Here is a 27,337-nt window from a genome sequence, read left to right as displayed (position 1 = left end):
CCTCTTCCGACCCATAGATGGCGAATTTGATTTTTTCCATTTGGAGAAATTCCGTTAGATCGGACCGCCAGTCTGCAGCTTTAGGTGGTGCTACTGACTGCCAGCCGAACAGGAATCTACGGCGGGCGATCAGGGAGACAAAGGCAAGGGCGTTCGCCCTCCTCCCCATGAAAAGATCTGGCTGGTCTGATACCCCGAAAATACGACTTGAAAATGAAATGAAATGAAAATCGCTTATTATCATGAGTAGGCTTCAAATGAAGTTACTGTGAAAAGCCCCTAGTCGCCACATTCCGGCGCCTGTTCGGGGAGGCTGGTATGGGAACGTCCGTACGGGAACTACGGGCACTTTTGAGCATTGCTCCACCCTCATCCCCACCACTTTGGACATTGCCTCGGAGAAGGCTGTCCAGTACCCAGCAAGCCTGGGGCAAGACCAGAACATGTGGGTGTAGTTGGCCGGGCCTCCTTGGCACCGTTCACATCAACCTTCCACCTCTGTGAAGAACCTGCTCATTTGGGTTCTGGTCAAGTGGGCTCTATGTACTACTTTTAGCTGCGGTAGGTTGAGCCTATGTGGAGCATGGAGGTAGAGTTGACCCTGTGTAGTGTTTCGCTCCAGAATCCCCACCCTATTTTGAACCCTAAGTCTTCCTCCCATTTCCTCCTTGTCATGTCCAGTTTGATGTCGGCCCTCTCTAGCAGTCGTTCGTACATGTCACTACAGTTCCCTCTGCCTAGGATGTCTGCGTCCAGTAGCTCTTCTAATACTGTCTGTTGTGGTGGTAGCGGGTAAGTCCTTGCCTCCTTCCGTAGGAAGTTTTTAAGCTGCAGGTATCTGAGTTTGTTGCCTTCAGCTAGTTGGAATCTCTGCATCAGTTTGTACAGTGCTGTGACCCTACAGTCAATGTATCGGTCCCTGACTGTCAATGTCTCCCCCCGTCCTGTCTCCACCTTTTGATGGTGGCATTGGTGAGTGCTGGTGTGAACCTGTGGTTATTGCAGATGTGGACTTTGTCGGACATTTTGGTCAGTCCGAATTGCTGCTGTACTTGTTTCCATGTCTGGAGGGTGGCTATCCCCACAGGGCTGCTGGAGTGTTTTCTTGGACAAGGATGGGAGTGCCGCTGTGGAGAGGGCCCGAAGAGATGTCCCCTTGCAGGAGGCCTCCTCCGCGTTTACCCACTCGGCTTCTGGCTCCTTTGTCCATCCCATCACTCTTTCATCTGTCGCCGTCCAGTGGTAGAATTGTAGGTTTGGGAGGGCTAGCCCTCCCCGGCTTATGTTTTCTGTATGACCTCCTTTGTGATCCTAGCATTCTTTCCCCCACTTCCAAATGTCATGATTAACTTGTCCAGTGAGTTAAAAAGAGACCTTGGGGACATAGATTGGGATGGATCTTAATAGGAAGAGGTACCTGGGCAGTGCGTTCATTTTGATCATCTGTACTCTCCCTTCCAGGGAGAATGGGAGTGTGTTCCATCTCTACTGGTCCTTTTTGACTTCCTCTGTCAGTCTGGCCAGGTTCCATTTGTGGATCCCCGTCCAGTCATGAGTGAGTTGGATCCCCAGGTAGCGGAATCTGTGTTGGGCTTCTTTAAACGCCAGGCCCACCACCGCGCACCCCCCCTTGCGGATTCACTGGGAAAATCTCACTTTTGCTCATGTTGAGTTTGTAGCCCGAGAAGGTGATGATTCCTTCCATGCTGCTTTGTGGGTCCGAGATGTGGAGGAGCAGGGCATCGGCGTAGAGCAAGACTCTATGCTCTCTGCCTCCTCTTTGAATCCCCCTCCAGTTCTTTGCTGAACTGAGTGCGATCACTAATGGTTCGATCGCTAGGGCGGACAGCAGTGGTGACAGCAGGCTTCCCTGCCTGGTGCCCCTGTGCAGCTGGAAGTACTTGGAGCTGGTGTTGTTTGCCCATACGCTCGCCATGGGAGCATTGTACAGGAGTTTCACCCATGAGGTGAATCCTTTTCCGAGCCCGAACGGCTCCAGCACCTCTATGAGGTACTTCCACTTGACTCTGCCGAGGGAGATGATCACCTCAGGTGCTCTGACCTTGGATGGGATCATGATCACGTTCAGTAGGCGCCTGATGTTCGATGTTAGCTGTCTACCTTTGACAAAGCCCGTCTGGTCCTCTGCATTCCACTTCTGGAACACAGTCTTGTAGCGTTTTGGCTAGGATCTTGGGGCAGCACGGTAGCACAAGTGGATAGCACTGTGGCTTCACAGCGCCAGGGTCCCAGGTTCGATTCCCTGCTGGGCCACTGTCGGTGCGGAGTTTGCACGTTCTCCCCATGTCTACGTGGGTTTCCTCCGGTTGCTTCGGTTGCTCCGGTTTCCTCCCACAGTCCAAAGACATGCAGATTAGGTGGATTGGCCATGCTAAATTGCCCTTAATGACCAAAAACAAGGTTAGGAGGGGTTATTGGGTTACGGGGATAGGGTGGAAAGTGAGGGCTTAAGTGGGTCGGTGCAGATTGGATGGGTTGAATGGTCTCCTTCTGCATTGTATGTTCTATGTTAGTATTTTTGGGTCTACATTTAGTAGCAAAATAGGTCTATATGAGCCGGATTCAGTCGGGTCTTTGTTTTTCTTAGGTATTAGCGAGATTAAGGCTTGTGCTAGCGTAGGTGACAGTGTGCCCCTTGCCAGCGAATCTGCAAACATCTCCCGCAGGTGTGGGGCCAGTGCTGTCACAAATATCTTGTAGGAGTCCACCGGGAACCCAGTTCTAGCAGTGCTCTATACCTTGACATAATAACTAGAATATCACCATTGCCTCTAATGAAATTCTATTTATCACACCTGGATGAGTTTGTTCACCTCAATACCCCAATTTAATTCATACCCGTACTTGTTAACAAAACATAACATGCTCTGAAGAAAAGATCATGATGTCATTTGCTATTGTTTCTTTTGGTGATTTTTCAAATTACCACAATAAAATTACAGAAAATAAAGTTTAAAAAAAAGTTAGCTCTCACAGTTGAACAATATCTTCAACTTACAGCAGAAAAAGATAGTGAGTTGAGCCTTTCATAACTTATGGACTGAAAATACACAAATGCACAATACTAGAACGCTAGAACACAGCAGTCCTTAATGGCAGAAATGGGGGTAGAATCTTCCCATATTGCTTTTTTTATTCTCCTTTTCCTATAAACCAATTTTCCATTTCTTTTGTTTGTCATTTAACTTGATTTGAAAGAAATGGTCAGTAAAATGTGTTCTTTTTTATAAAGCTTGTTTTAATTCTTGTACAAGTGTTTTGAAAAGTTCAGATTGGATTTCTGCTAGAACTTTTTCAAGGATTTGATGCTAAAGTTTATCTTTCAGGAGTCAAACCAGGAGGGCAGTGTGCCAGCTGCCTTGCCGGCTTTTCCCGACGGATTTTTAAACACTTTGGGTGTGATCTGACGGCCATGTTACGCCCAAAGAGTTTACTGAATGGGAGAGGCCGAATCGGGAACCACGCCGGGTGCCGATCGGTTTTCGGATCTAACCAGCAGCAAGATTGTGCCATGGCAGATCGAGAAACCAATAACCACCAATTAAGGCCAATCTCCATCCCATGAAACGGGAAGGACCCCCCTATTGATTGGCCTCCCGTGATCTTAGCAGCTCCCCAGCGAGCGATCATGCAGATGCCGTTTATCATAGAATTTACAGTGCAGAAGGAGGCCATTCGGCCCATCGAGTCTGCACCGGCTCTTGGAAAGAGCACCCTACCCAAGGTCAACACCTTCACCCTATCCCCATAACCCAGTAACCCCACTCAACACTAAGGGCAATTTTGGACACTAAGGGCAATTTATCACGGCCAATCCACCTAACCTGCACATCTTTGGACTGTGGGAGGAAACCGGAGCACCCGGAGGAAACCCACGCAGACACGGGGAGAACGTGCAGACTCCGCACAGGCAGTGACCCAAGCCGGAATCGAACCTGGGACCCTGGAGCTGTGAAGCGATTGTGCTATCCGCAATGCTACCGTGCTGCCCTTATTTAGTACACCTATTTAAAAACGTAAAGCCAGTGGAATGGCTGCTGTGGAGATCCGAGGAGGTGAGTTACCTTCTTTGAAATCGGGCAGCCAGACTGCTGCCCCAGTGCTCGGAATGGGGGGAGGAGTGGTAGGGGATGGCTTTGTTCGGGGCGGGGTGGGCTGCCAACGGTTGCTCCTGGGCTGGAGGATGAGTAGTCCAGTGCCTGCGGGTCCATCGTGCCACTCCCCGGATGGTGTACACCCATAAAGGGGGAAGCTCTGGCTGCTGTCCCACTGAACACCCCCATGACAGAGCCCTGTCCATGTTACTATGGTAATGCTCACTTTAACTCCCATTGACTATGGCGGCTGCTGGTCGCGCAGCTGAAGGCTATTGCTAATAAGAAATGGTAGTTCTAGTATTGAGGGCACGTCACAGCTCCCAGGCTGCAAGTTGATACATTTCTGTTGTTCTTTGTTATTTTTGGTCAGTGCTCCGTTTAATTTGTTCCTGGGTTAATTTCTGTCATTCTATTAAGTTGATTGGACCCTTAAATAAAGCAGGTTGTGTGTGCTCTGTGCTCCTTGCTTTTGACTCAAAAACTGCTTGAATACCTCAGGGCTTTGTTTGCTGGCTGCCTTCTTTACTCCTGAAGCCTGGAATGAGGCAAAGGAAAGCTGTGAACAAGCCTACTACCAGTGTGAAGAAGGGGAGGAGGTGCTTTCTCACTCCTATATTATGCTTTGAGTTACTGAGGCTCAGGTACTGACTGTTCCTGTTTTGAAATCCTGCTGCTGGAAGCGGCTATAGGGGGAGAGAGTGGAGGAAGCCAGCCTGCTACTGTAAATACTTGAAGATGTGTCTCTGCTTGTAGCTGACCTGCTTTGACTTGGAATGAGGCATGGGGAGCATTTGTCTGGCCTATCATGGGGAGCATTTGTCTGGCCTATTACCGGGCCGAAGAAAGAAGAGGGTTTGCTCTTCAGTTTGTTGATATCTTAGCTGGAATATTTTGCTTAGACTTTTAAATGTTAATTGACTTATGCCTGGAACTGTGTGCTGCTTGTTAATGATGCCGAAACGGAGGAAGTGGAGGAGTGGCGACCCGATTCGACTGTGCATCATGTAGAGGAGGGGGATAATCGCACCCAGTGGGTTCAAGGTCACCGCACCCCTGAAATTTTATACCTCAGGATCATTCCAGGGCATATTTCAACTAAGAGCCCACAAGTGCATCTGTGACGTCATGGATGCCCTGTTTGCCCAGGCAGCTGACTACATAAACTTTGATCTGGACCAGGCCCATCAAGTTGCACGGGCGGCAGAGTTCTCCACGATCACCGGGATGCCATAGGTCCAGGTGCTAATTCCCCACCCCCCCCACTGTTTCCACAAATATTTGCACATGCTTATATACAGATATGGCCAGTAACAAACTCATGTATTTATCATTAAGAACCAGAGCGCGAGCATACACAGAGATGGACAGAATTTCGCACAGCTGTTTTAAAATATTGCTGTCAACTTTTACAAAATCATGGGCGGGATACTCCGTCGTCCATGCCGAAATCGTGTTTGGCGATCGGGCGGAGAATGGATTTCCACGCCAAAATCAGGGCCGCCGCTGGTTTGATGCTGGTCAGCTATGCTCCACCCCCTCAAAACTGGCATCATCGTGACGCGCGCCACGCGCCATTTCAACGGCGTTGGCGTGTCATTGGACGGTCCACCCCCAATGGGCTGAGTTCCCGACGGCACGGACCAAGTGTTGGCAGAAGGATAATGAGGCACTGGAGCTGGTGCACAAAGGATTTGCTGGAATGAAATCAGAACTGAAGGGTTATGCCGATCAGGATAGGTAGCAAGGGCTCAGATTCTTCTCTATAGAAAAGAAAAACTATGGGGTGACGTAATGTAAGTCTTCAAGATTGTAAAAGGGCTCAATAATGTTGAGAATCAGAACTAGGGGTCATACATGGTTACTAGTAAATCTAATAGGGATATCAGGATGATGAACCATCAATCGAACGCGAGACGAGTTGCTGTACAAAAGTTAGGCTTTAATAAGCTAGAAATTCGCCCTGCGGTCGACTACAGTAAATGGACGACCGCCGGGCATTCTGGTAATTTATACCTCGATCTGGAGGCATGGTTAACTCAGCATCTCGACCAATCGGAGAGCCGTCACATGACTGGTCTCAACCAATCGGTCGAGAGGCACATGACCGGCCAGGGCCAATGGTAAGCCGGTGTTCTGCACCAATGGCAGACAGCTATGCAAATCACACCACCACATTCACCCCTTGCGGAGAAAGAAGCCGGCGGGGGGGGGGGGGGGGGGGGGGGGGGGGTGGGGACTGGTGGTATGAGCAGCAGCCAGAGAAGGGAGAAAAACATTTTTTTTTTGGGCTTCCCACTGGCCCAGACAATTAACAATAGTACAAAATGTCCCAACAAGGTCCATGGAGTTGTTGTAAATTGAATCGGCTCGATCAGTCTTTTCGTGGCCCGTCATGTTCTGGCAGACCGCCGCAGTGGAGTAGGTGACGTCTGTTCAGCCAATGGTGGTGGTTCCACTGACGTCCTGGAGTCCGGGAGCGATGGTCCTTGAACAGTCTCCGTCACCCGAGCTGGCTGTGGAGACGCCATGGATGGGGAAGGGGTGGCCAGGGTGGGGCGCTGGGGGAAAAAAAACGGGGGGGGGGGGTCTGTGGTGAAGGGGGGAAGGCCGCACGCCGGCGGGTGCCAGGTCCCGGAGGGAGACTGTGTCCTGCCGACCGTCGGGGTACTCCACATACGTATACTGCAGGTTAGCGTGGAGTAACTGGACTTGTTCCACCAACGGGTCGGACTTGTGCACCCGCACATGCTTCTGGAGCAAGATGGGTCCGGGGGCGGCCAGCCACGTCGGGAGAGGGGATCCGGAGGACGACTTCCTGGGGAAAACAAGAAGACGTTCATGAGGTGTCTGATTTGTTGCAGTACAGAGGAGTGAGCGGATAGAATGTAGGGCATCGGGGATAACCTCTTGCCATCGGGAAATAGGGAGATCTCTGGACGGGAGGGCCAGTAGTATGGTCTTCCAGATGGTACTATTCTCCCGCTCGACCTGTCCGTTACCCCGAGGGTTATAGCTGGTCGTCCTGCTAGAGGCAATGCCCCTGTTGAGCAGGAATTGACGCAGTTCGTCGCTCATAAATGAGGACCCCCGATCGCTATGTATGTACGCGGGGTAGCCAAACAGGGAGAAGATGGAGAGGAGGGCCTTAATGACGGTCAATGTGGTCATGTCGGGGCAGGGAATGGCGAAGGGGAAGCGGGAGTATTCGTCGATTACCGCCAGGAAGTAAATGTTGCGGTTGTTAGAGGGAAGGGGCCCCTTGAAGTCAATGCTGAGACGTTCAAGGGCAGCACGGTGGCCTAGTGGTTAGCACAACCGCCTCACGCCGCTGCGGTCCCAGGTTTGATCCCGGCTCTGGGTCACTGTCCGTGTGGAGTTTGCACATTCTCCCCGTGTCTGCGTGGGTTTCGCCCCCACAACTCAAAAATGTGCAGAGTAGGTAAATTGCCCCTTAATTGGAAAAAAATAATTGGGTAATCTAAATTTATAAAAAAAAAATTTTTTAAATGCTGAGACGTTCGAAGGGGCGGGATTCTTTGATCAGATGTGTGCGCTCGGGGCGGTAGAAGTGCGGCTTGCACTCTGCGCAGATGTGGCAGTCATGGGTTACTGTCCTGACTTCCGCGATGGAGAAAGGCAGGTTGTGGGCCTTAATGAAATGGTAGAAACGGGTCACCCCTGGATGGCAGAGGTCCGCGTGGAGGGAGCGGAGGCGGTCTATCTGCGCACTGGCGCAGGTACCACGGGACAGGGCATCAGGAGGCTCATTGAGCTTCCCAGGACGATACAAGATCTCATAGTTGTACGTGGACAACTCGATCCGCCACCGGAAGATCTTGTCATTCTTGATCTTGCCCCTTTGTGCATTATCAAACATGAAGGCTACTGACCGTTGGTCTGTGAGGAGGGTAAACCTCCTGCCAGCCAAATAGTGCCTCCAATATCGCACAGCTTCGACTATGGCCTGGGCTTCCTTTTCCACAGAGGGGTGGCGGAGTTCGGAAGCCTGGAGGGTTTTGGAGAAGAAGGCCACGGGTCTGCCCGCTTGGTTCAGGGTGGCCGCCAGAGCTACTTCTGATGCGTCGCTCTCGACCTGGAAGGGGAGGGACTCGTCGATGGTGCACATCGTGGCCTTTGCGATGTCCGCTTTGATGTGGCTAAAGGCCTGACAGGCCTCTGTCGACGGCGGGAAGGTCGTGGTTTGAATGAGGGGACGGGCCTTGTCAGCGTAATTGGGAACCCATTGGGCGTAGTGAGCGAAGAAACCCAGGCAGCGTTTGAGGGACTTGAGGGTATTGGGGAGAGGGAGTTCCATCAGGGGGCGCATGCGTTCGGGGTCGGGGCCTATCACTCCGTTACGCACTACGTAGCCGAGGATGGCTAGGCGGTCGGTGCTAAACACGCACTTATCCTTATTGTATGTGAGGTTAAGGAGTTTTGCGGTTTGGAGGAATTTCTGGAGGTTGGTGTCATGGTCCTGCTGGTCGTGGCCGCAGATGGTGACATTATCAAGATACGGGAAGGTAGCCTGTAATCCGTACTTGTCGACCATTCGGTCCATCTCCCGTTGGAAGACCGAGACCCCATTTGTGACACCAAATGGAACCCTAAGGAAGTGGTAGAGGCACCCAGCTGCCTCAAATGCAGTGTATTTGCGGTCACTCACGCGGAGGGGGAGCTGGTGGTAAGCGGACGTAAGGTCCACAGTGGAGAAGACTTTGTATTTCGCGATATCGTTTACCATGGCGGAAATACGGGGGAGAGTATACGCGTCCAGTTGCGTAAACCGGTTGATGGTCTGGCTATAGTCGATGACCATCCGGTTTTTCTCTCTAGTCCGGACCACCAGCACTTGGGCTCGCCAGGGATTGTTGCTGCCCTCGATGACCCCTTCCGTCAGCAACCTCTGGACCTCGGACCTGATGAAGGACCGGTCCTGGGCGCTGTACCGTCTGCTCCGTGTCGCGACGGGTTTGCAATCGGGGGTGAGATTAGCAAACAAGGAGGGGGGGTCCACTTTGAGGGATGCGAGGCTGCAGACAGTGAGGGGGGGTATAGGGCCGCCGAATTGGAAGGTCAAGCTCTGCAGGTTGCACTGGAAGTCCAGTCCTAGGAGTGCCGGTGCGCAAAGGTCAGGGAGGACACGGAGTTTGTAATTTTTTAAAACCTTCCCTTGGACCGTGAGGTCCGCGATGCAGCAGCCGGTGATGCGGACGGAGTGCGAACCTGAGGCTCACCCGATTTTGTGTTTTACAGGATGGACAGCGAGCGCGCAGCGTCTTACCGTGGCAGGGTGAACAAAGCTTTCCGTGCTCCCGGAGTCCAGCAGGCAGCCCGTCTCGTGGCCGTTGAGGTGGATCAGCGTTGTTCTTTTGGCGAGCGTGCGTGTTCGTGACTGGTCGAGTTGAATGGCCAAGAGCCGTGGAGAAGAACCATCGTCGCAGTCGTCGTCGCCCAAGTAGTAGCTGGCAGAACCTTGCGTGCCAGTCCAGGAAGGTGGTGCCCAGGATCCGCACGTGGAGTCGGTATCCCAAGATGGCGGCGCCCAGTACCCGCACGTGGAGCTGGGGCCCCAAGATGGCGGCGCCCAGGACCCACACGTGGAGTCGGCGCCCCAAGATGGCGGCGCCCAGGAACCGCACGTGGAGTCGGCTCCCCAAGATGGCGGCGCCCGCGGGGCCCTCGTGGTTGAGGGGGGCGGAGTTAGCGGTGCCGGCAGTCCGACCGGAGCGGCTGAGAGCGGGGGGCAGAGAGGCGCGCAGGCGCAGGGGCCCGGGGGCGGCGAGGAGAGAGTTGCGCGGTGCGCTGGGGGGGCCTGGAAGGGCCCGGAGGAGAGGGGGAGGCACGCAGGCCGGGCGCAGGGTCCCGGGGGCGGGGGGGGAGAGATCGGCACGGCGTACTGGAGGGGCCAGCAAGGGCCCGGAGGGGGCGGATCCCCGGTCACTGCGCGGTATAGCAGCGACCGATTTGGCCTGGCAGACGGAGAAGTGGCCCTTCTTCCTGCAGCTCTTACAGAGGGCGGAGCGGGCTGGGCAGCGCGGGCGAGGGTGTTTCGCGTCCCACAGAAATAGCAGCGGGGCCCCGTGGACTTGTCGGGGCGTCCCGCGGCGCATGCCTGAGGGAGGTCGGGAGCGGCGGATGGCGGTGGGGAAGCGTGCCAGGAGGCCCAGGGTGGTGCAGCGCGGCTGGGGACATAGGCGCGGGCGGTTAAATCGGCGACCTCCAGGGAGGTGGAGAGAGTCCGTGCCTCAGTTAGGCTAAGGTCGTCTTTCTCCAGCATCCGCTGGCGGATAGCGGCAGACTGCATCCCAGCCACGTAAGCATCTCTGATCAGAAGTTCCATGTGCTCCGTAGCTGAAACTGCGAGGCAGGAGCAGTTCCTCCCCAGGATGGCGAGGGCCTGGTAAAATTGGTCTAATGACTCACCGGGGAGCTGTTGTCTGGTGGCCAGCAGATGTCGGGCGAATACTCTGTTGACTGGTTTAAGAAACTGTCCATTCAGCTTAAGCATGGCCGCATCGTAATCTTTTTGTTCCCTGATCATCGCGTAGGCTGCGATACCCACGCTGGAGAGGAGGGTGTGAAGCTTCTGTGCCATGGTGGGGGGGCTGTTTGCAGACGCCAGGTATCCCTCGAGACATGCCAGCCAATGTTGAAAGATTTCTGAAGCGTTCTGAGTTTGCGGGCTGATGTGGAGGCATTCGGGCTTGATCCAAAGCTCCATCTTCAAAATTCTAGCTTATTAAATTGATGAACCATCAATCGAACACGAGACGAGTTGCTGTACAAAGGTTAATAAGCTAGAAGTTAGCCCTGCGGTCGACTACAGTAAATGGACGACCGCCGGGCGTTCTGGTTATTTATACCTCGATCTGGAGGCGTGGTTAACTCAGCCTCTCGACCAATTGGAGAGCTGTCACATGACTGGTCTCAACCAATCGGTCGAGAGGCACATGACCGACCAGGGCCAATGGTAAGCCGGTGTTCTGCACCAATGGCAGACAGCTATGCAAATCATACCACCACACAGGAGAAACCTGTTTATCCAGAGAATGGTTTGGATATGGAACCATGATCAGAAGATGTAGTTGAGGCCACAAACATAAATATATTTAAAGGGAAGCCAGATAGACATATGAAGGAGAAAGGAACAGCAGAATATGCTGATGAGATTAGATAAAGTGGGACAGGGTTTATGTGAAGTAGAAATAGTGACGCGAGGCAAAATAGCCCAATCCTGTGTAGTAAATATGATAGAATTCTGGGTTTCTGAAGTGGGGAGGTGTTGCATTCATCAACAGTGATCTTTCTCACTTTAATTAGTATAACGTTTAGGTTGTGTTTATTTGTATTGCAACACTTAGGGAAGTACTTCCTGCACATCTGCAGATGTAGTGTCAGAGCTTTAGACTGCTTAAAAATGAAAGAAGCCAGTCAGTGCTTTCTGTTGCTGAGTTGTATACTTTATTTGCAAGTTGGCGTCTTGTAACTATTTCCTTTATAACAAATTTTGTAGCTTTCTTTATGATGATGAGTTTTATTTAAAGTAATGGTTCCCAGGTTATGAAATAAAGCAACAGTTTTTATATCAATAAATTACTATTTATTGAGCAAGCTGCATCCACTGGATATGTTGAAAAAGACTGAACAGCAGCATTTTAAGTGACTTAAACAGCAGCTCTTAAGATAGCCAAACATTTACATAGCTGCACCTTACAAATTACAAAGCCATCGGAAAGGGGCCAGGCTGTTTTTAAGCAACCCAAATAAGGTAATTGACTTTGATGAGTGTGAATGTCACATCTCTTGAACTATTCACAAAATATCCAGATATAATCGATTTTTAAACAATGAATCTGAAATCAGCTTGTTATGACAATGTTTGGGTAACTGGCCAGTTGCCAGAGGTCATGTGATGAACAAGTGAACCCCTTTTGTCTTTTAAGAAGCTTCTTCTGGGGGTAGTCAGTGAGACCCGAATGGCCCTGAGTTGATAACAGCAAGGAAAAGAACTGCAAGTTTGTGCTCTGTCTGTTTGTTCTACCAGTCACACACCGCAGGAAGCTCTTAAACATCAACCCAGCAGCTGCTGACTCCAGAAGAAGACAGAAATCATCTGTCAACTTTTTCAAATTGTCTCAACACAGCATCCAGAAAGATTATCGAGACCCGTCTGAAGCACCCAAGTCATCAATCTACAGGATCTGTGTTTCTTTTGGACTCTGAAACAATTTAACCGACCCTCCCATTTGGTGACTTCTTTTTCTGAGTGTATCAGTGAACTCTTCAATACATGTGTGATTCAGAGTTGGAGTGTTTTATTATTTTACTTAGATTGAGTATTATTTCTTTGTCTTTTAAAACTTACAAGGAAACCTATCTCCGTATTTTACAGCCACAGCACTGAAGTGGCAGGCTGGCAGGTGAGTTATTGAGAAAAACATTGGGCGGATTCTCCCAAGCTCCCGCGAATAGGAGGGGGGGGGGGGTGAATTTGGTGGGAGGTCTAAAAATCAGTTTTACAGTACAATCATCCACTGTTACCCGAAATGGTGGTCGGGAAACGTGCAGGAGGCCAGCATGAAACTCATTTGTATCCCACTAATGGGATGCTGATCCGACTACCCATGCCCGATGCTTCGAGGTGCCAGCTTGAAAACACGACAGTGTGAGACACTTTTGGAACAATGTGGCATGCAGACGTTGGGACCTGAACAATGCCTGTTGCTGCCTCTAGAGGTCAAGAAGTAGGCAAACTGCAACCCTGGACCTTGCAACACTACAGTAGTAAGTCAGTGGGCTATCTGCAGGTGGACCTTCCAGATCCGGTGTCCAGGGGGGGCGTCAAGCCTCAAAATGTTCCCGGGGAGATCTATCTTCATTTCTAGGTGGTTCGCCTTCTTTTTTCGATAATAGGTCAGTGACGTTGGGCGCCTTTTCACTATGGCGGCAGATACCATGACAGATTGCACGTCATCAGACCTGCCCCACGACGGAATATGGCACAAACCCATTTTGTACCTAATTAATGAGGTCGGGGATGGAACATTTGGCATGTTTTACGGCCAGCCTCCGAGCAGGAAACACTCCATGTTCCCGCCCGGCTTTGGGACTTAGTCCCAGGGTGGGAGAATTCCACTCTACATCTCTGTTGACAGACTGCAGAGAAACATATAGGGCGGAATTCGCCCCCCCACCACGCCGGGTGGGAGAATCGCCGGGGCGCCGAATGAGTCCTGCCCCACCGCCCCGCCACCAGCACGCGATTCTCCCACCTCCCCCCAAACCAGCGCGGCAAGAATCACGGCTGGCCGCTTGGAGAATTGGCACTCATCGCTTGCAAAAGGCGAGCGGCGATTCTCCGGCCCGGATGGGCCGAGCGGCTGCCCCAACACGACAGATTCCTGCCAGCGCCGTCCACACCTGGTCGCTTCCGGTGGGAACTGCGTGGGAATGGCCTGTGGGAGGGGGAGGGGGTTCCTGCACGGGGGTGGGGCCTCCGATGGGGTCTGGCCTACGATCGGTGTCCACCGATCGGCGGGCCGGCCTCTCTAAGGGAGGATCTCCTTTCCTCCGCCGCCCTGCAAGATCCATCCGCCATCTTCTTGCGGGGCGGACTCGGGGAGGACGGCAACCACGCATGCGCGGGTTGGTGCCGGCCAATCTGCGCATGCGCATGTGACGTCATTTACACGGCGCCGGCTGCATCATTTATGCGCCGCTGCTTTTTACGCGGCGCCAAGGCCCAGTGCGCGTAAAGGACGCGACATCGCTCCTAGTCCCCTGGGGGTGGGAAAATAGGGGGCTGGGAGCAGGCTCCAACGCCGGAGTGAAACACTCCGGTTTTCATCCGGCGTTGGCACTTAGACTCCCGTTGGGAGAATTGCGCCCATAGCGCTTGCTTATAGTTGAAAGCCAAGTGAATTTGTTGATGCAGGTCTTCTTCATGCTAGGGATCCCCTTCTGTATTATCAAAATATGTAGATAATTAGTGGTAGCAGCACTATGCCTTAAACAAGATATCCATGTTTACGCCATAAAATGTTGGAAACATTCAATGGGTCCGGCAGCATCTGTGGAAAGAGGAACTGATATTGGGTGGGATTCTCCATCGGCAGGATCCTCCTGGCAGCTCACTCACGCCCACGGATTTCCCAATAGCGTGGGGATGCCCACAATGGGAAACGCCATTGGCCGGCTGCCAGGACAGAAGATTCTGCTGCCAGCAGCAGGAGGGTGAATCCCACCCAACACATTTCAGTCTTCTTGTTTCAATTATTGTTATTAATTCAAAGGGAGATTCAGAGTGGGATATACACCAGCCTCATTTTCTATATAATAGTGGGTTATCTGAGGGAAGATTGCTAAATTTTGGTTGCTCTGTGTTCTTTGGCTGCTGAAAGCGCTTTATGGAAGAAGTTGGTGCACTCTGACTTAAATTCATGATCTAAGAGCCTGAGACCTCCTGCAAAGAGGCCCATTTCCGTATTGCACTGCTAAAGAGGCCAGAGTGGCCCTTCTAATTCCAGGTCGTCACCTTGATCGGGGTCACGGCAGATGAGCTTCAATGCCAGAAATCCCGCCCTCCCTGAAATAAAAGCAAAATATTGCGATTGCAGGAATTTGAAGCAAAAGCAGAAAATGCTGGAAAAACTCCGATCTGGCAGCACGTTTCGAGTCCGATCACTCTATTCTCTCCCTCCACCGATGCTGTGGAGGAAAACCTGTTGAGGTTTTCCAGCATTTTCCGTTTTCGATCAAAGTGATTGAGGCAGGAACTTTGACAACATTGAAAAGGCATTCGGACAGACACATGGAGGTTTCGAGGGATATGGGCCAAATGCAGGCAAATGGGGTTAGCTTAGATGGGCTTTTTGGTTGGCGTGGACCAGTTTAGGATGAAGGGCCTGTCTCCGTGCGGTAGATTCTATGATTCTGCGACCCAGCCCCATTGTTCTGATTGGGTGAGGTACTCTCAATCTGCAGTCCGGGACCTACCCAGCACTCTTAAGTGGCACAATTGATGCATTATTCAGCGTATTTAGGTATGAGCTCAGAAGTCTAAATGTTACCTGCTTTTCAGTGCGCAGCCCTTGTGTTGCGGGGGCTTGTTGTGTTTTTTTCCTGCCAGAGGTACTAACTTGATGCATGGTTCATTTGCTCTGACATCCTCTCATACATTGCTTCATATGAGTCTATCTATTGGGTCCTAAAAAAGCTATTTATTGTAGGAATCATTTCACAGCCAAGTCAATTGCATCCATTGCCAATGCAAAAACACAAGCAGTTTCCAGCTGCAATCGATGGATATCCATCGGGAACAGGGTTCTGGCTGATCTGTGGTTGTTCTTGCGAGAGGACAGTGGAACCAAATATAGCACCCCATCCTGCTGCCTGTAAGAGATTTAAGCCATTGAATTAGGCTGTAATTATTAAACATAGAATTTCATAGAATTTACAGTGCAGAAGGAGGCCATTCGGCCCATCGAGTCTGCACCGGCTCTTGCAAAGAGCACCTTCCCCAAGGTCAACACCTCCACCCTATCCCCATAACCCTGTAACCCCACCCAACACTAAGGGCAATTTTGGACACTAAGGGCAATTTATCAAGGCCAATCCACCTAACCTAGGAAAGAGTGCAGAAAAAAGCAAGTGATAGCTAGTGCAAACTTGGACTGAGCTGAGCTGAGAAGCCTTCCATTATTATATCTGTCATTTCATAAATGAACAAATGCTAATTTTAAAAAAAATAATGAGTTGCTTAAACAGGAAGTCTCATCTGTTACTTGAATAGCTCAAATGATAATATACCAGCATGTCTCAGAGTTCACCCTTACACAAATGAGAATTATTAAGTATTCCTCTGTTCTGTCTTAAGCTGTTAATCACTGGAATATGCTACAGTTCTTCAGAATGGCAGAGGCCGAGATTGCCTTTATGGCAAGCCTCAACAAATTACGTTATCTGTGCCTCTTCAGATCTGATGCTTCCTGGCATCAATCATACATACAGGATGTACTTTTCCTTTCTTAAATTATTCTTTGAAGTATCTGTAAGCAAAGTGAGAGCCATCAATCAAGCAAGAAATATTCACATTTGGCTAATTAGGCCACACAGGCAACATTGACGTTTCATCACCTGATCATACTGCAAAGTGTGCTAGTGGGCAGGGATTTTGTGGGGAAAAAAAAGCAATATTTCCTTATTGTTTCCATTTATATAAATGTATATATTTTCTGGTGAATAGCTTAGTGGCTGGTCAGAATATGTTACTAAATTTTTGACACTACTTAGTGAATTCTTCAGGTCTGCCAAAAGAAAATGATTGTTCATCTTCACGTGGTCTTGACATCCATGGAAATCAAACCACTAAAATTAATTGTCAAAAGAAATGTTGAAAAATTACTCCCAAACTTGACATTGAATTCAGTAATTTCAGATCGTGACCACTTCTTTATTATTTTGAGACAGCAGCTGTTGGTAATGATTTTGTAATTCCCAATTACTACGAGAGACATTTGTTGCTTCTTCCACTCCCATTATCAACTCTTGATACATTCCATGAGAGATTAAAATGATTAGCATCTGCTTTTGCTCGCACCATCATCCATTTGTCATATAATGGCTTCTACATTTCGGCCTGTCACAGACCCTCTATTTTGTTCTTCAGTCCATCCTTATTTTCCTGACATCTGAACTTGCTTAAAGCCTGCCAAGGACATAGGAACATAGGAGCAGGAGTAGGCCATTCAGTCCCTTGAGCCTGCTCCACTATTCAACTAGATCATGGCTTATCGCCTACCTCAATGCATTCTCTTGTACCATTCCCATACTCCTTGACGTCATTGGGTGGCACGGTAGTAAACTGGTTAGCACTGTTGTTTTGCAGCGCCAGGGTCCCAGATTCAATGCCCAGCTTGAGTCACTATCTGCACGTTCTCCCTATGTCTGCGAGGGTTTCCTCCGGGTGCTCCGGTTTCCTTCCACAAGTCCCGAAAGACGTGGGGTGCGATTCTCCGCTCCCCATTTTCCCTCCGCCGCCCTGCAAGATCAAGCCGCCACGTCTTGTGGGGCGGCTGAGGGGAAAGACGGTCACACCGCATGCGCGGGTTCGTGCCGTCAGCGTCATGACGTCAGCCGCGCATGCGCGGGTTGGAGCCGACCAACCTGCGCATGCGCGGCTGACGTCATTAGGCGCGCCGGCCGCGTCATTATCGGCGCGACGCCCCCGCGGCCTAGATTTACGGAGCGCCGCTCCTAGCCCCGCCGGGAGGGGAGAATAGGGGGCGAGGAGCGGCCTCCGAGGCCGTCGTGAAACCCGGCCGAGTTCACGACGGCCCTCCCGATTTTTCCCGGGAGCGGAGAATTCCGCCCGTGCTTGTTAGGTGAATTGGACATTCTGAATTCTCCCTCAGTGAACCGAACGGGCACCGGAGTGTGGCGAAGAAAATTACTGCAGATGCTGGAATCTGAAACAAAGACAATTTTGACAGTCATTCAGACTCCAAACGTTAGCTCCGTTCTCTCGCCATAGATGCTGTCAGACCTGCTGAGATTGTCCAGCATTTTCTGTTTTTGTTACGTAATTCCAAAGATTCACTACCCTCTGAGTGAAGAACTTCCTCATCTCAGTCTTAACTGGCCTGTCCCTTATTCTGAGGGCGGAATCTTACCAGAATTTGTCAAAGTGTCAGACGGATTGTAACTCTCCAGTACCACAGACCAGTTTTCCAATGGAACCTTGAGCCTCAGAACAGAAAATGAGTGGGAGCGGTTTACTCCATCACTCAGGCGGGACAGGGCCTCATAGTGCAGAATACCAACACCAAAGAGGTTGTGATGCTATCTTTAAAGGGCACCCAGATCAGCACTGCAGCCTAATGACCCTCCGCCCCCATCACCGAGGTATTGGGGGCTCCCCCTGACATTCATTGCCCACATGCTGCTCGCTGACATTCATCGCTGGCATACCCACACCCTCCAAAAATCCTCACTGGCATTGTGACCCCTTATCACCTCAGCAGTCTTTTCCTCTCCACACCCACTCAGTGTCCACTCCCCCCCCCCCCCCCCCCCTCCACACACCACACACCAATTCACTCCCTCCCCCCACCCCCCAGTGGAGCCGATTCTGGCTCTATGAGGGTCTGCCCTGGAACAGGTTGATGCAGTGCCAACTTGTGCTGGGGCAGTGCTAGGGGGCATGTCCCTTTACCTCCCCGGGGACTATACTTAGCTCTATGCAACTGCGTCATGCCTGGGCTGTTGAAAACCTCAACCTGGCATTAGTGAGGGGCTATCATTTGGTGGGTGGAAGGGGGCTGCTAATAATATTGAAATCAATTTAAATTTATTAAAATGAGCGTGAATCTCATGATGTTGCTGGTGAGGGGTTGGGAAATCAGGAAATGTGATCACTCCGACGAGAATTGTGTTTCCTGATTCCTGCGAGATTTACTGCCCATGCCACCGATCTTTGCCACCATTCACCTGAAGAAGGAGCCGTGCTCCGAAAGCTCGTGTTTGAAACAAACCTGTTGGACTTTAACCTGGTGTTGTAAGACTTCTTACTGTGCCGATCTTGTGGACAGTGAGTGCCGGCTCAAGATTGTGCCCTGAAGCAGCATTCCTTGGCTCGCAAACCTGGCTAGGGGAAAAATTCTATCTGCATCCACCTTGGCAAACCTGTTAAAATGTTATAGGTTTCAATGCGATCATCTCTCATTCTTCTAAATTCTAGAGAATACAGGATTAGTCTCCTTAATCTCTCTTCATTGGATACTTCTGCCATTGCAAAGATCAGTCTGGTGAACCTCTGCTGAACACCCTCCATGGCAAGTATATTCTTCCTTGGGTAAGGGAATCAAAACTGTACACAATGTTCCAGGTGTGGACTATACACTTGAAGCATATATTTTCTTCTGTATTGATATCCCCTTGTGATATAGTCAACATACCGTTTGCATGTTCCCTTTAGTGATTTATGGACAAGGACAGCAAGGTCTCTTTGGACGCCACCACTTCCCAATCTCTCACTATTTAAAAATATTCTGAACCTCTGTTTCTTCTTCCAAAGTGGAGAACCTCACACTTATCCGTATTATGTTCCATATGCCATGTTCTTGGCAACTCACAAAGCATCTTTGCATCCACCTCACAACACACATTCCCAACTAGCTTTGTGTCATCTGCAAGCTTGGAAATGTTACATTTGCTCCTCGCATCCAAATCATTGATATAGGTGTTGAACATCTGGAACCCAAGTACTGATCCTTGCGTAATCCCCACCAAACACAGCCTGCTTACCCGAGAATGACCTTCCTACTCTCTGTTTTCTGTCCATCAACCAATCCTCAATCCATGTTAGTATATTACTCCCGATGGAATGTGCTCGAATTTTCTTTAATAACTTCCTGCTTTGGACCTTATCGGAAGCTTTTTGAAAATCCAAATGCACCATACGTCCACTGCTTTCCCCCGTATTTATTAGGCTAGTAATACATTCAAAAAACTCCGACAGACTTGTCAAACATGATTTCCTTTTCATAAATCCATTATGACTCTTCCCAATCAGATCATTATTTTCTAAATGTTTAGTTATCAGATCCTTTGTAATGGATTCTAGCATTTTTCCCACTAATGACGGGCGGTATTCTCCGCTCCCGGGACTAAGTCCCCATGCCATCGTGAACGCCAGCTCTACATTTTTACTAATTGTTGCAACACCCTGGGCTGCTGCACAGTCAATTCCAGCCCAACTGTACCAAGAGTTGCAACACAATTGAAATTGACAAATAATTCTTGAAAGATACCCCAAATCTTTAGTCCTTGGCTGCCCAATAAGTACAGTCACTAGGTTTGTAAATTTAAACACAATTCATTTTTATTAAGAACAATAATTATAACAGCAGATACAACTGGTTAACTATTATCTAATTCCTAACAGACACAGAGGGGAAAGAGGGGTGTAAAATAATGATGAAAGAAAAAGGATAAGAGTCTTTGTTTCAGGTGGACATTTTTCAGTTCACCTTTCTTCAATCTAGGCCTTCAGTTGGAGTTTTTTTGTTTTCAGTCTGCAATGATTTTCACTGTAGATTCATCCAAGTCTCAAAGAACCTTCTCTGTCGGTTCAGATAGGCAGTATTTCTAGAGAGAGAGAGAGAGACTGGCACTCACAGCTGCTCCTCTGAACTTCCAGGATCCGACTGTCACTTCCTGCATCCTCTGAAAACCATTCCCCTTTAGGTAGGATCCAATCACTGCCTGTCGCTGGGCAGAATAAGGCCAACCAATTGAAACAAATCTCTCTAACCTCTCGGGTGCCAAAAGTCTCAGTTTTTTCTGTTCAGAAGCTAAACCTCCGTAACACTGTGTACCATTTTGCAACTTTTGAGTTCCTCACTGTCTTTGCTTGACTTAAAGGTATGTGCCCATTAAAGATGCATGGATCAAAATGATAACACCAAGTAAAGGAAATAGGAAATAAATGAATCGACAGGAAGGGCCCTTACACCAATACAATTTTTTTTCCAGTTCCCCATTCTTGCTAGACCCTTGTTTCACTATTATTTCTGGGAGGGTTTTCTTTAACTTCCTTCATGAAGACATATTTATTAGTTTCTCTGCCACTTTCTTATTCCCCATTAAAAAACTTCCTGGGCGGGATTCTTCGACCCCCCCACCGGGTCAGAGAATCGCCAGGGGGCGGCTACCGAATTCTCCGGCGCTGGGGTTTTGGCGGGTGCGGCAATTGCGGCGTGCCGGTTAGCGGCTGCTGGCGGTGGCCCCCCTAGCGATTCTCTGGCCCGCGATGGGCCGAGTGGCCGCCCGTATTCAGCGGGTCCCGCCAGCGTAAATCGCAACAGGTCCTTACCGGCGGGACCTGGCTCCATGGGCGGCCTGCAGAGTCCTCGGGGAGGCAAGGGTGGATCTGGCGCCCCGATTGTGGGGGGAGGGGGGGGGGGGGGCGCGCACGGTGGCCTGGCCCGCGATCGGGGCCCACCGACCCATGGGCGGGCCTGTGCCGTGGGGGCACTCTTTCCCTCCGCACCGGCTGCTGTCAAACTCCGCGATGGCCGGTGCGGAGAAGAACCCCCCTGCGCGTGCGCTGAGATGATGTCAGCACACGCTGGTGCTCCCGCGCATGTGCTAACTCGCGCTGGCTGGCGGAGGCCCTTCGGCACCAGTTGGCATGGCGCCAAGCCCTTCTGCGTCGGCTGGCGCGGCGCCAAACACTCCGCCGCCGGCCTAGCCCCTGAAGGTGCAGACGATTCCGTATCTTCGGGGCGACCCAACGCCGGAGTGGTTCACGCCACTCCTCAGCTCCGGAGTGGCCTGCCCCGCCAGTTCTCGGAGAATTACGCTCCCTGTCTCTGCCTGAGATGGACCCACGTTTATCTTTGCTAATTGTTTCCTTTTTACATGCCTATAGAGGCTTTATAGTCTGTTTATTGTTTCTTGCTAATTAAATAAGTGGTATAATTCTTAAAGAGGTGCAGGAGTAGAGGTACTGGCTGTAAAAATAGAAACTAGGTGATAGGTTTTCAGAGTAGGCAACATGTAGATCTGAGATTATCAGATCACCCAGGATTTTCATGAATGCTGGGCAAGCTCGAGGGGCCGAATGGCCTACCCTTGCTTCCTGTTTGTAGTCTATTCTCCCTTTATTTTAACAGTTTTTGGTCCTCTTTGCTGAGTTCTAAAATGCTCCCAATTCTCACATTCCCTATATTTTTTGGCAATTGAGCAAGACTCGATCGAATCTGGGTCCTCAGTGCCATAGGAGGCTTGTGCTTCTAGTCTAAATGGAGGTTCAGCAAATTGATCTGCATCTGGTCTCCCTGATGTAGCATTGTGAGCAATGACTACAGTATATTAATTGATGGAAGAGCATAAAAATTGCAATTTCACCAGTAAGGAGTGTTTGGGACCTTGGATGGTGAGAAGGGACGAGGTAAAAGTGCAGGTGTTGCCTCTTTGCACTTTTATGGGAAGGTGCTGTGAGAAGTGGAGTCGGTGTTGATGGTGATTGTGTGTCACGGAGGGAATGTTGGGCTGTTAATGTGACTGAACCTAGTAATCTTATTTTCTTCATGAGCTTTAATTCCCTATCTTGTTTTGACAGGGTATATGTCAAGGGTATTGAAGAATTATACAGAGCATGCCTGTGATGGAGAATATATTTCTCTGCGATGTCCTCATCGAACAACCATCAGTATCCAGTCTTCATTTTATGGCAGAAGGGCACCCAGCCACCAGATGTGCCCATCTCGCTACCCACAAACTTTCAAAGACCTTGAAAAGGAAGATTTGTCCTGTTCAGCCATCACATCCTTGCAGGTAAATTCCGGGCTTCATTTCTAAAATGGTGGGAGGAATTCCTCACTGTCTCATGCACCTTAAAATATACGCTTTCTTTTTTCTTTTATCTGTTCATGCCTGGCTATTTCACAGCAGAACAGTTGCGATACACAAATTGAGGTCTGTGTTTCTGGTGCGTTGTGCTCTGAATGACATTTTGGTGTGAGTATTATTGTCAGGGCTATGCAGAGTAAGCAGATTGGGATCCTTCTAGGTGGCAGAGGTTGAGTGTTTGGAAGGTGCTGTTTAAGGAGCCTTGGTGAGGTGCTCCAGCGCATCTTGTAAACAGTACAGGGAATGAAGTTGGTGGTGCAGGGAACAAATGTTTAAGGTAGTTAATGAGTGTCAATCAAGCAGGTTGTTTTGTACTGGATGGCATTGAGCAGTTTGACTGTTGTAGGAGCCATAATCATTCAGGAAAGTATAGTGTATTCCATCAAACCTCTGACTTGTGCCGTGTGCAAGGTGGACATGCTGTGGGGAGCCAAGAGGAGAGTTACTCACCAGAGAATTCACAGCCCTCTGACCTGCTCTTGTAGCCACAGTGGTTCAATGGTTGGTCCGGTTAAGTTTCTGATCATTGTTAACCCGCAGGATATTGATAGTGGGGGATTCAGCAATGGTAATGCCATTAAATGGCAAGGGGTGGTGATCAGATCCTCTCTTGTTGGAGATTGTACAGTATTAGTTTTCTTATTTCAGGATGTACATGCGTCTGAACCAGTTCAGAGCATGTTTAGTAGACTCATACCAGGAATGGGCGGGTTGTCTTATGAGGATAGATTAGACAGGCTAGGCTTGTATCCACTGGAGTTTAGAGTTTAGAAGAGTAAGAGGTGACTTGATTGAAATTTTTAAGATCTGAGGGTATTGGCACAGTGAATATGGAAAGGATGTTTTCCCTTGCAGAAGAATCTCAAACTAGGCGGCACTGTTTAAAAATTATGTTCACCCATTTAAAACCGAGATGAGAAGAATCTTTTTCTCTCAGAAGTCTTTGGAACTCTCTTCCTCCAAAGGCAGTGGAAGCAGGCTCTTTTGAATATTGTTAAGGCCGAGCTAGATAGATTCTTGATAAACAAGTGGGTGAAAGGTAGGCGTGAGGTTACAGACAGATCAGTCATGATCGTATTGAGTGACGGAGCAAGCTTGAGGGGCTGAATGGACTACTCCTGCTCCTAAATCATATGTTCATATATGATCATATTGTCTGCTGCTTGTGTGCCCTGAATGTTACTTGCCACTTGTCAGCCCAAGCCTGAATGTTGTCCAACACTTGTTGCATGTAGGTATGGACTGAGAACTCTGAGGAGTCGTGAATGCCACTGAACACTGTCCAATCATCAGCGAATATCCACATTTCTGACCTTCTGTTGAGGTTTTTTGAGGGGGGGGGGGTGTGAAATCATTGATGAAGAAGCGAAAGATGGTTGGGCCCAGGAAACTGCCTTCTGGAACTCTAGCAGCGATCACTTGGGCCTGCGTTGATTGGCCTCTGATACCCACAAGCATTTGCTGGTGAAATATTGATGAGTGGGAATGAAGGGGAGGTTGATTACTATGTGTGTATGTGTGATTTGCAATTAGTAATATGGTTTGTTTAGTTTTTCATTCTGTATCTGAAGAATTACAAAACCATACTCAAGAGTTCCCGTATGTTTTTAAAAATCATGAAACCACCTTAGCAGCTGCTGAGGAAGGGAGAGGGTGTACAGAAAGTGCCCAACATCGCCATAGTTTTTGACAGTTGTGTTGCTGGCTGGGGGGCTTCTGCTAGGGCCGTGAGAGTAGCAGGGATGTCCGGGGATGGGCTGTGGGGTCGGGGTGGATTGACACGGAACACCATTGTTACAGCCAGCAAGGCAGCCATGGGAGGGCTGGGGATCACGGGGGCTTTGGGCCGCCCCCATGTGTGCATTCTGTAGGGTGGTGACCTGTTATTCCTGTGGTAAAGGAGAGGGAATCATAGCTTGCCACCGCACCTTGCATCAGTGGAGACCAGTAGCGAATCTCCTCTAGTGGGAGCACTCAGTCTGCAGAACGGAGGATCCAGCCCCATGTTTCATGATGTTCCCTATCCCTCGCCGGTGATGTAATGAGGCAACTATATGTCAATAAATTTTAACACATTAACATTTATTAAAGGGCATCCCAGCCACAAGATCCCCTCCTCACTAAACATTCATATTTCGCCGACTTGACGTGATATCGGTGAGCTTTACAACAACTGTATAAGAATGGGAATCAGTGCCAACCTATGTCAGGGGACAGTGCCAGGGGTGGGCCCTCTAGTGATCCCCAAGGAGGGAGTACGTTCACTTTAGGCGTGTTCAGGGAGGGCCGATGTTTGGGTGGCTCAGTTCCACCATATCCATGGGGGGGGGTGTGTATATTTTCAGAGCAGATCAGGCTGCACTTTCAAGATGACGCCCTGATCTCTTTGGGGCCAGCTTTGTCGGCTCTATCAGCCCCCAAATTTTCTGTGCATTGAGTGTCAGAAAATCTGGAGCCTGATTGACTGGCCTCGTCGGGTCCGACTTGGTGACGCGATGAAGCCGCTAAATCTTGCGGGTCTTTTGCGGGATTTGCGGCTCTCTGAACATCTCGCGAGATCTCATTAGATCTCACTGGGCGAGATCCAGATTTACATATTTAAGTGAGCCATTAGGATCATTTACATATGTCGCCGCCCGATTCTTCCAATGCCCGGGGAAAAACAATGCCCTGGCACTGACAGGGTGCCAGGTTGGCACTGCCAAGGTGTCCGGGTGGCAAGTATCCCATGCCAGAGAACATGCTCGGAGATGCGTGGCTTGAGGACTCCCTAAGACAGTGTTCTTCAAACTCTGGGGTGCGGGTGGGTGTCAGGAGGTTTGCGGAGCTGTCCTTCGCGGCGCTCCCAATCACGCGAATCAGCCGGCTTCGCGGCCTTCAAAATGGCCACGAATATATAAAAAAGAATTGGCCGCATTGTGCATGCGCGCCCGATCATCGGTGCGCACGCGCAATGCGGCCGATTTTAAAAAATAAGTTTGCGGCCATTTTGAAGGCCGCTTGCAGCCAGCGTTATTAAAAGCCGGCTGCTGCAGAGACGCAGAAGATTTTTTTACCTAATCTATCTAATAAAACTATATAGTTTTCCGAATGCACACCAATGATCGGGCGCGCGTGCGCAATGTGGCTGATTTAAAAAAATATGTTCGCGGCCATTTCGAAGGCTGTCTGCAGCCAGCGTTATTAAAAGCCGGCTGCTGCCGAAAGACAGAAGATTTTTTTACTTAATCTATCTAATCTTCCTGCCTAAAGGGAGGCAGAGGGCAGGTCATGCCCCCCGAACGTCGACGTCACGTGCTTTAGGCGCGATTGCGATTCCTCCATTTTGTTAGCAGCCAACAAGCAACAGGGCAGTAAAATTTAAAATGGATCGTTTTGTTATAATGAAGAGAGGGCCAGAGACACAAACAGGCCAGAATCTCACAACTAAACCTGCTGAACAGAGTGGTTCAGGAGAGTCCACAGCAGGACAAAGCAGTGCTGGTGTGAGCTGTTCAGGAGGGTCCACACCAGGACAAAGCAATGCTGGTGTGAGTTGTTCAGGAGGGTCCACACCAGGACAAAGCAGTGGTGCTGTGAGCTTTTCAGGAGAATCGACAGCAGGACAAAGCAGTGCTGTGGGAGCTCCAGGGCCTCTGGTGAACAGCCCATTAAGAAGAAGCTGAAATCACGCACGCAGCAGTATAAAGACGATTTTTTAAGGTATGGATTTATTAATTGTGCCGATGCAAATTAGGATGCAAGGCCCATGTGCATTATATACAGGGAAGTGCTGGCAAATGAAAGTTTAAAACCCTCAAAACTTCAAAGGCATTTGAAGACTAAGCATGACGATTTCAAGGACAAACCTCTTGATTTTTTTCGAAGGACGCAACGAGAACTTAAATCGTCAGCTGAAGTCCTCAGCAGAAATGTTACATTGAACAACAAAGTACAATTAGCCTCTTACATGATAGCTTACCGTGTAGCTAAAGAGAAAATACCCCATTCTATAGCAGTGAGATTAATTCTTCCTCCAGCATTAGATATAGTTTGTACGGTCATAGATGAGAGGTTTGTTGAAAAAGTGAAATGCATCCCACTTAGTGATAACACAGTGGCTCGCCGAATTTCTGATATTGCTGAGAATTTAGAAGCACAGCTTATTTCTCATTTAAAATCAGCGCAGACATTCTCAATACAACTGGATGAAAGTACAGATATTTCAGATTGTGCAACCTTTCTAGTATACTTTAGGTATGTTTGGCACAATGAATTTGTTGAAGATTTACTGTACTACCTGACTTTAGCAATCCACACGACTGGCGCAGAAATTTTTGACGTTTTGAATAGTTTTGTGGCTGGAAAGTGCGGGCTCGACTGGGGTAATTGTGGTGATGTTCATCACTGTAAATGCACAAGGGGTTAATGTACATACATGTAGAATAGTTACAGTAAGAAGTCTTACAACACCAGGTTAAAGTCCAACAGGTTTGTTTCAAACATTAGCTTTCGGAGCACTGCTCCTTCCTCAGGTGAATGAAGAGGTATGTTCCAGAAACATATATATAGACAAAGTCAAAGATGCCAGACAATGCTTGGAATGCAAGCATTTGCGGGTAATCAAATCTTTACAGATCCAGAGATAGGGGTAACCCCAGGTTAAAGAGGTGTGAATTGTCTCAAACCAGGACAGTTGTTAGGTTTTTGCAAGCCCAGGCCAGATGGTGGGGGGTGAATCTAATGCAACATGAATCCAAGATCCCGGTTGAGGCTGCACTCATGCATGGGGAACTTGGCTATAAGTTTTTGCTCGGCAATTC

The 27,337-nt window shown here is 49.5% G+C and overlaps 1 protein-coding gene across 3 annotated transcripts in view; it reads left to right on the top strand.

The window, feature by feature from the left end:
• The window catches only part of LOC119967393 (protein eva-1 homolog A-like), a 436,489-nt gene that overhangs the window by 154,706 nt on the left and 254,446 nt on the right, over positions 1-27,337 (top strand). For all 3 annotated transcript variants that reach the window (XM_038799894.1, XM_038799895.1, XM_038799892.1), the window contains exon 2: positions 22,246-22,460. In XM_038799894.1, the coding sequence (XP_038655822.1) occupies positions 22,246-22,460 (215 nt within the window). The remainder of the gene's footprint in view (positions 1-22,245; positions 22,461-27,337) is intronic.

The sequence above is a fragment of the Scyliorhinus canicula genome, chromosome 6, assembly GCF_902713615.1.
Source record: "Scyliorhinus canicula chromosome 6, sScyCan1.1, whole genome shotgun sequence".
Classification (NCBI taxonomy): domain Eukaryota; kingdom Metazoa; phylum Chordata; class Chondrichthyes; order Carcharhiniformes; family Scyliorhinidae; genus Scyliorhinus; species Scyliorhinus canicula.
The sequence above is the reverse complement of the archived record's forward strand: the minus strand, read 5'-3'. Positions and strand labels throughout refer to the sequence as shown.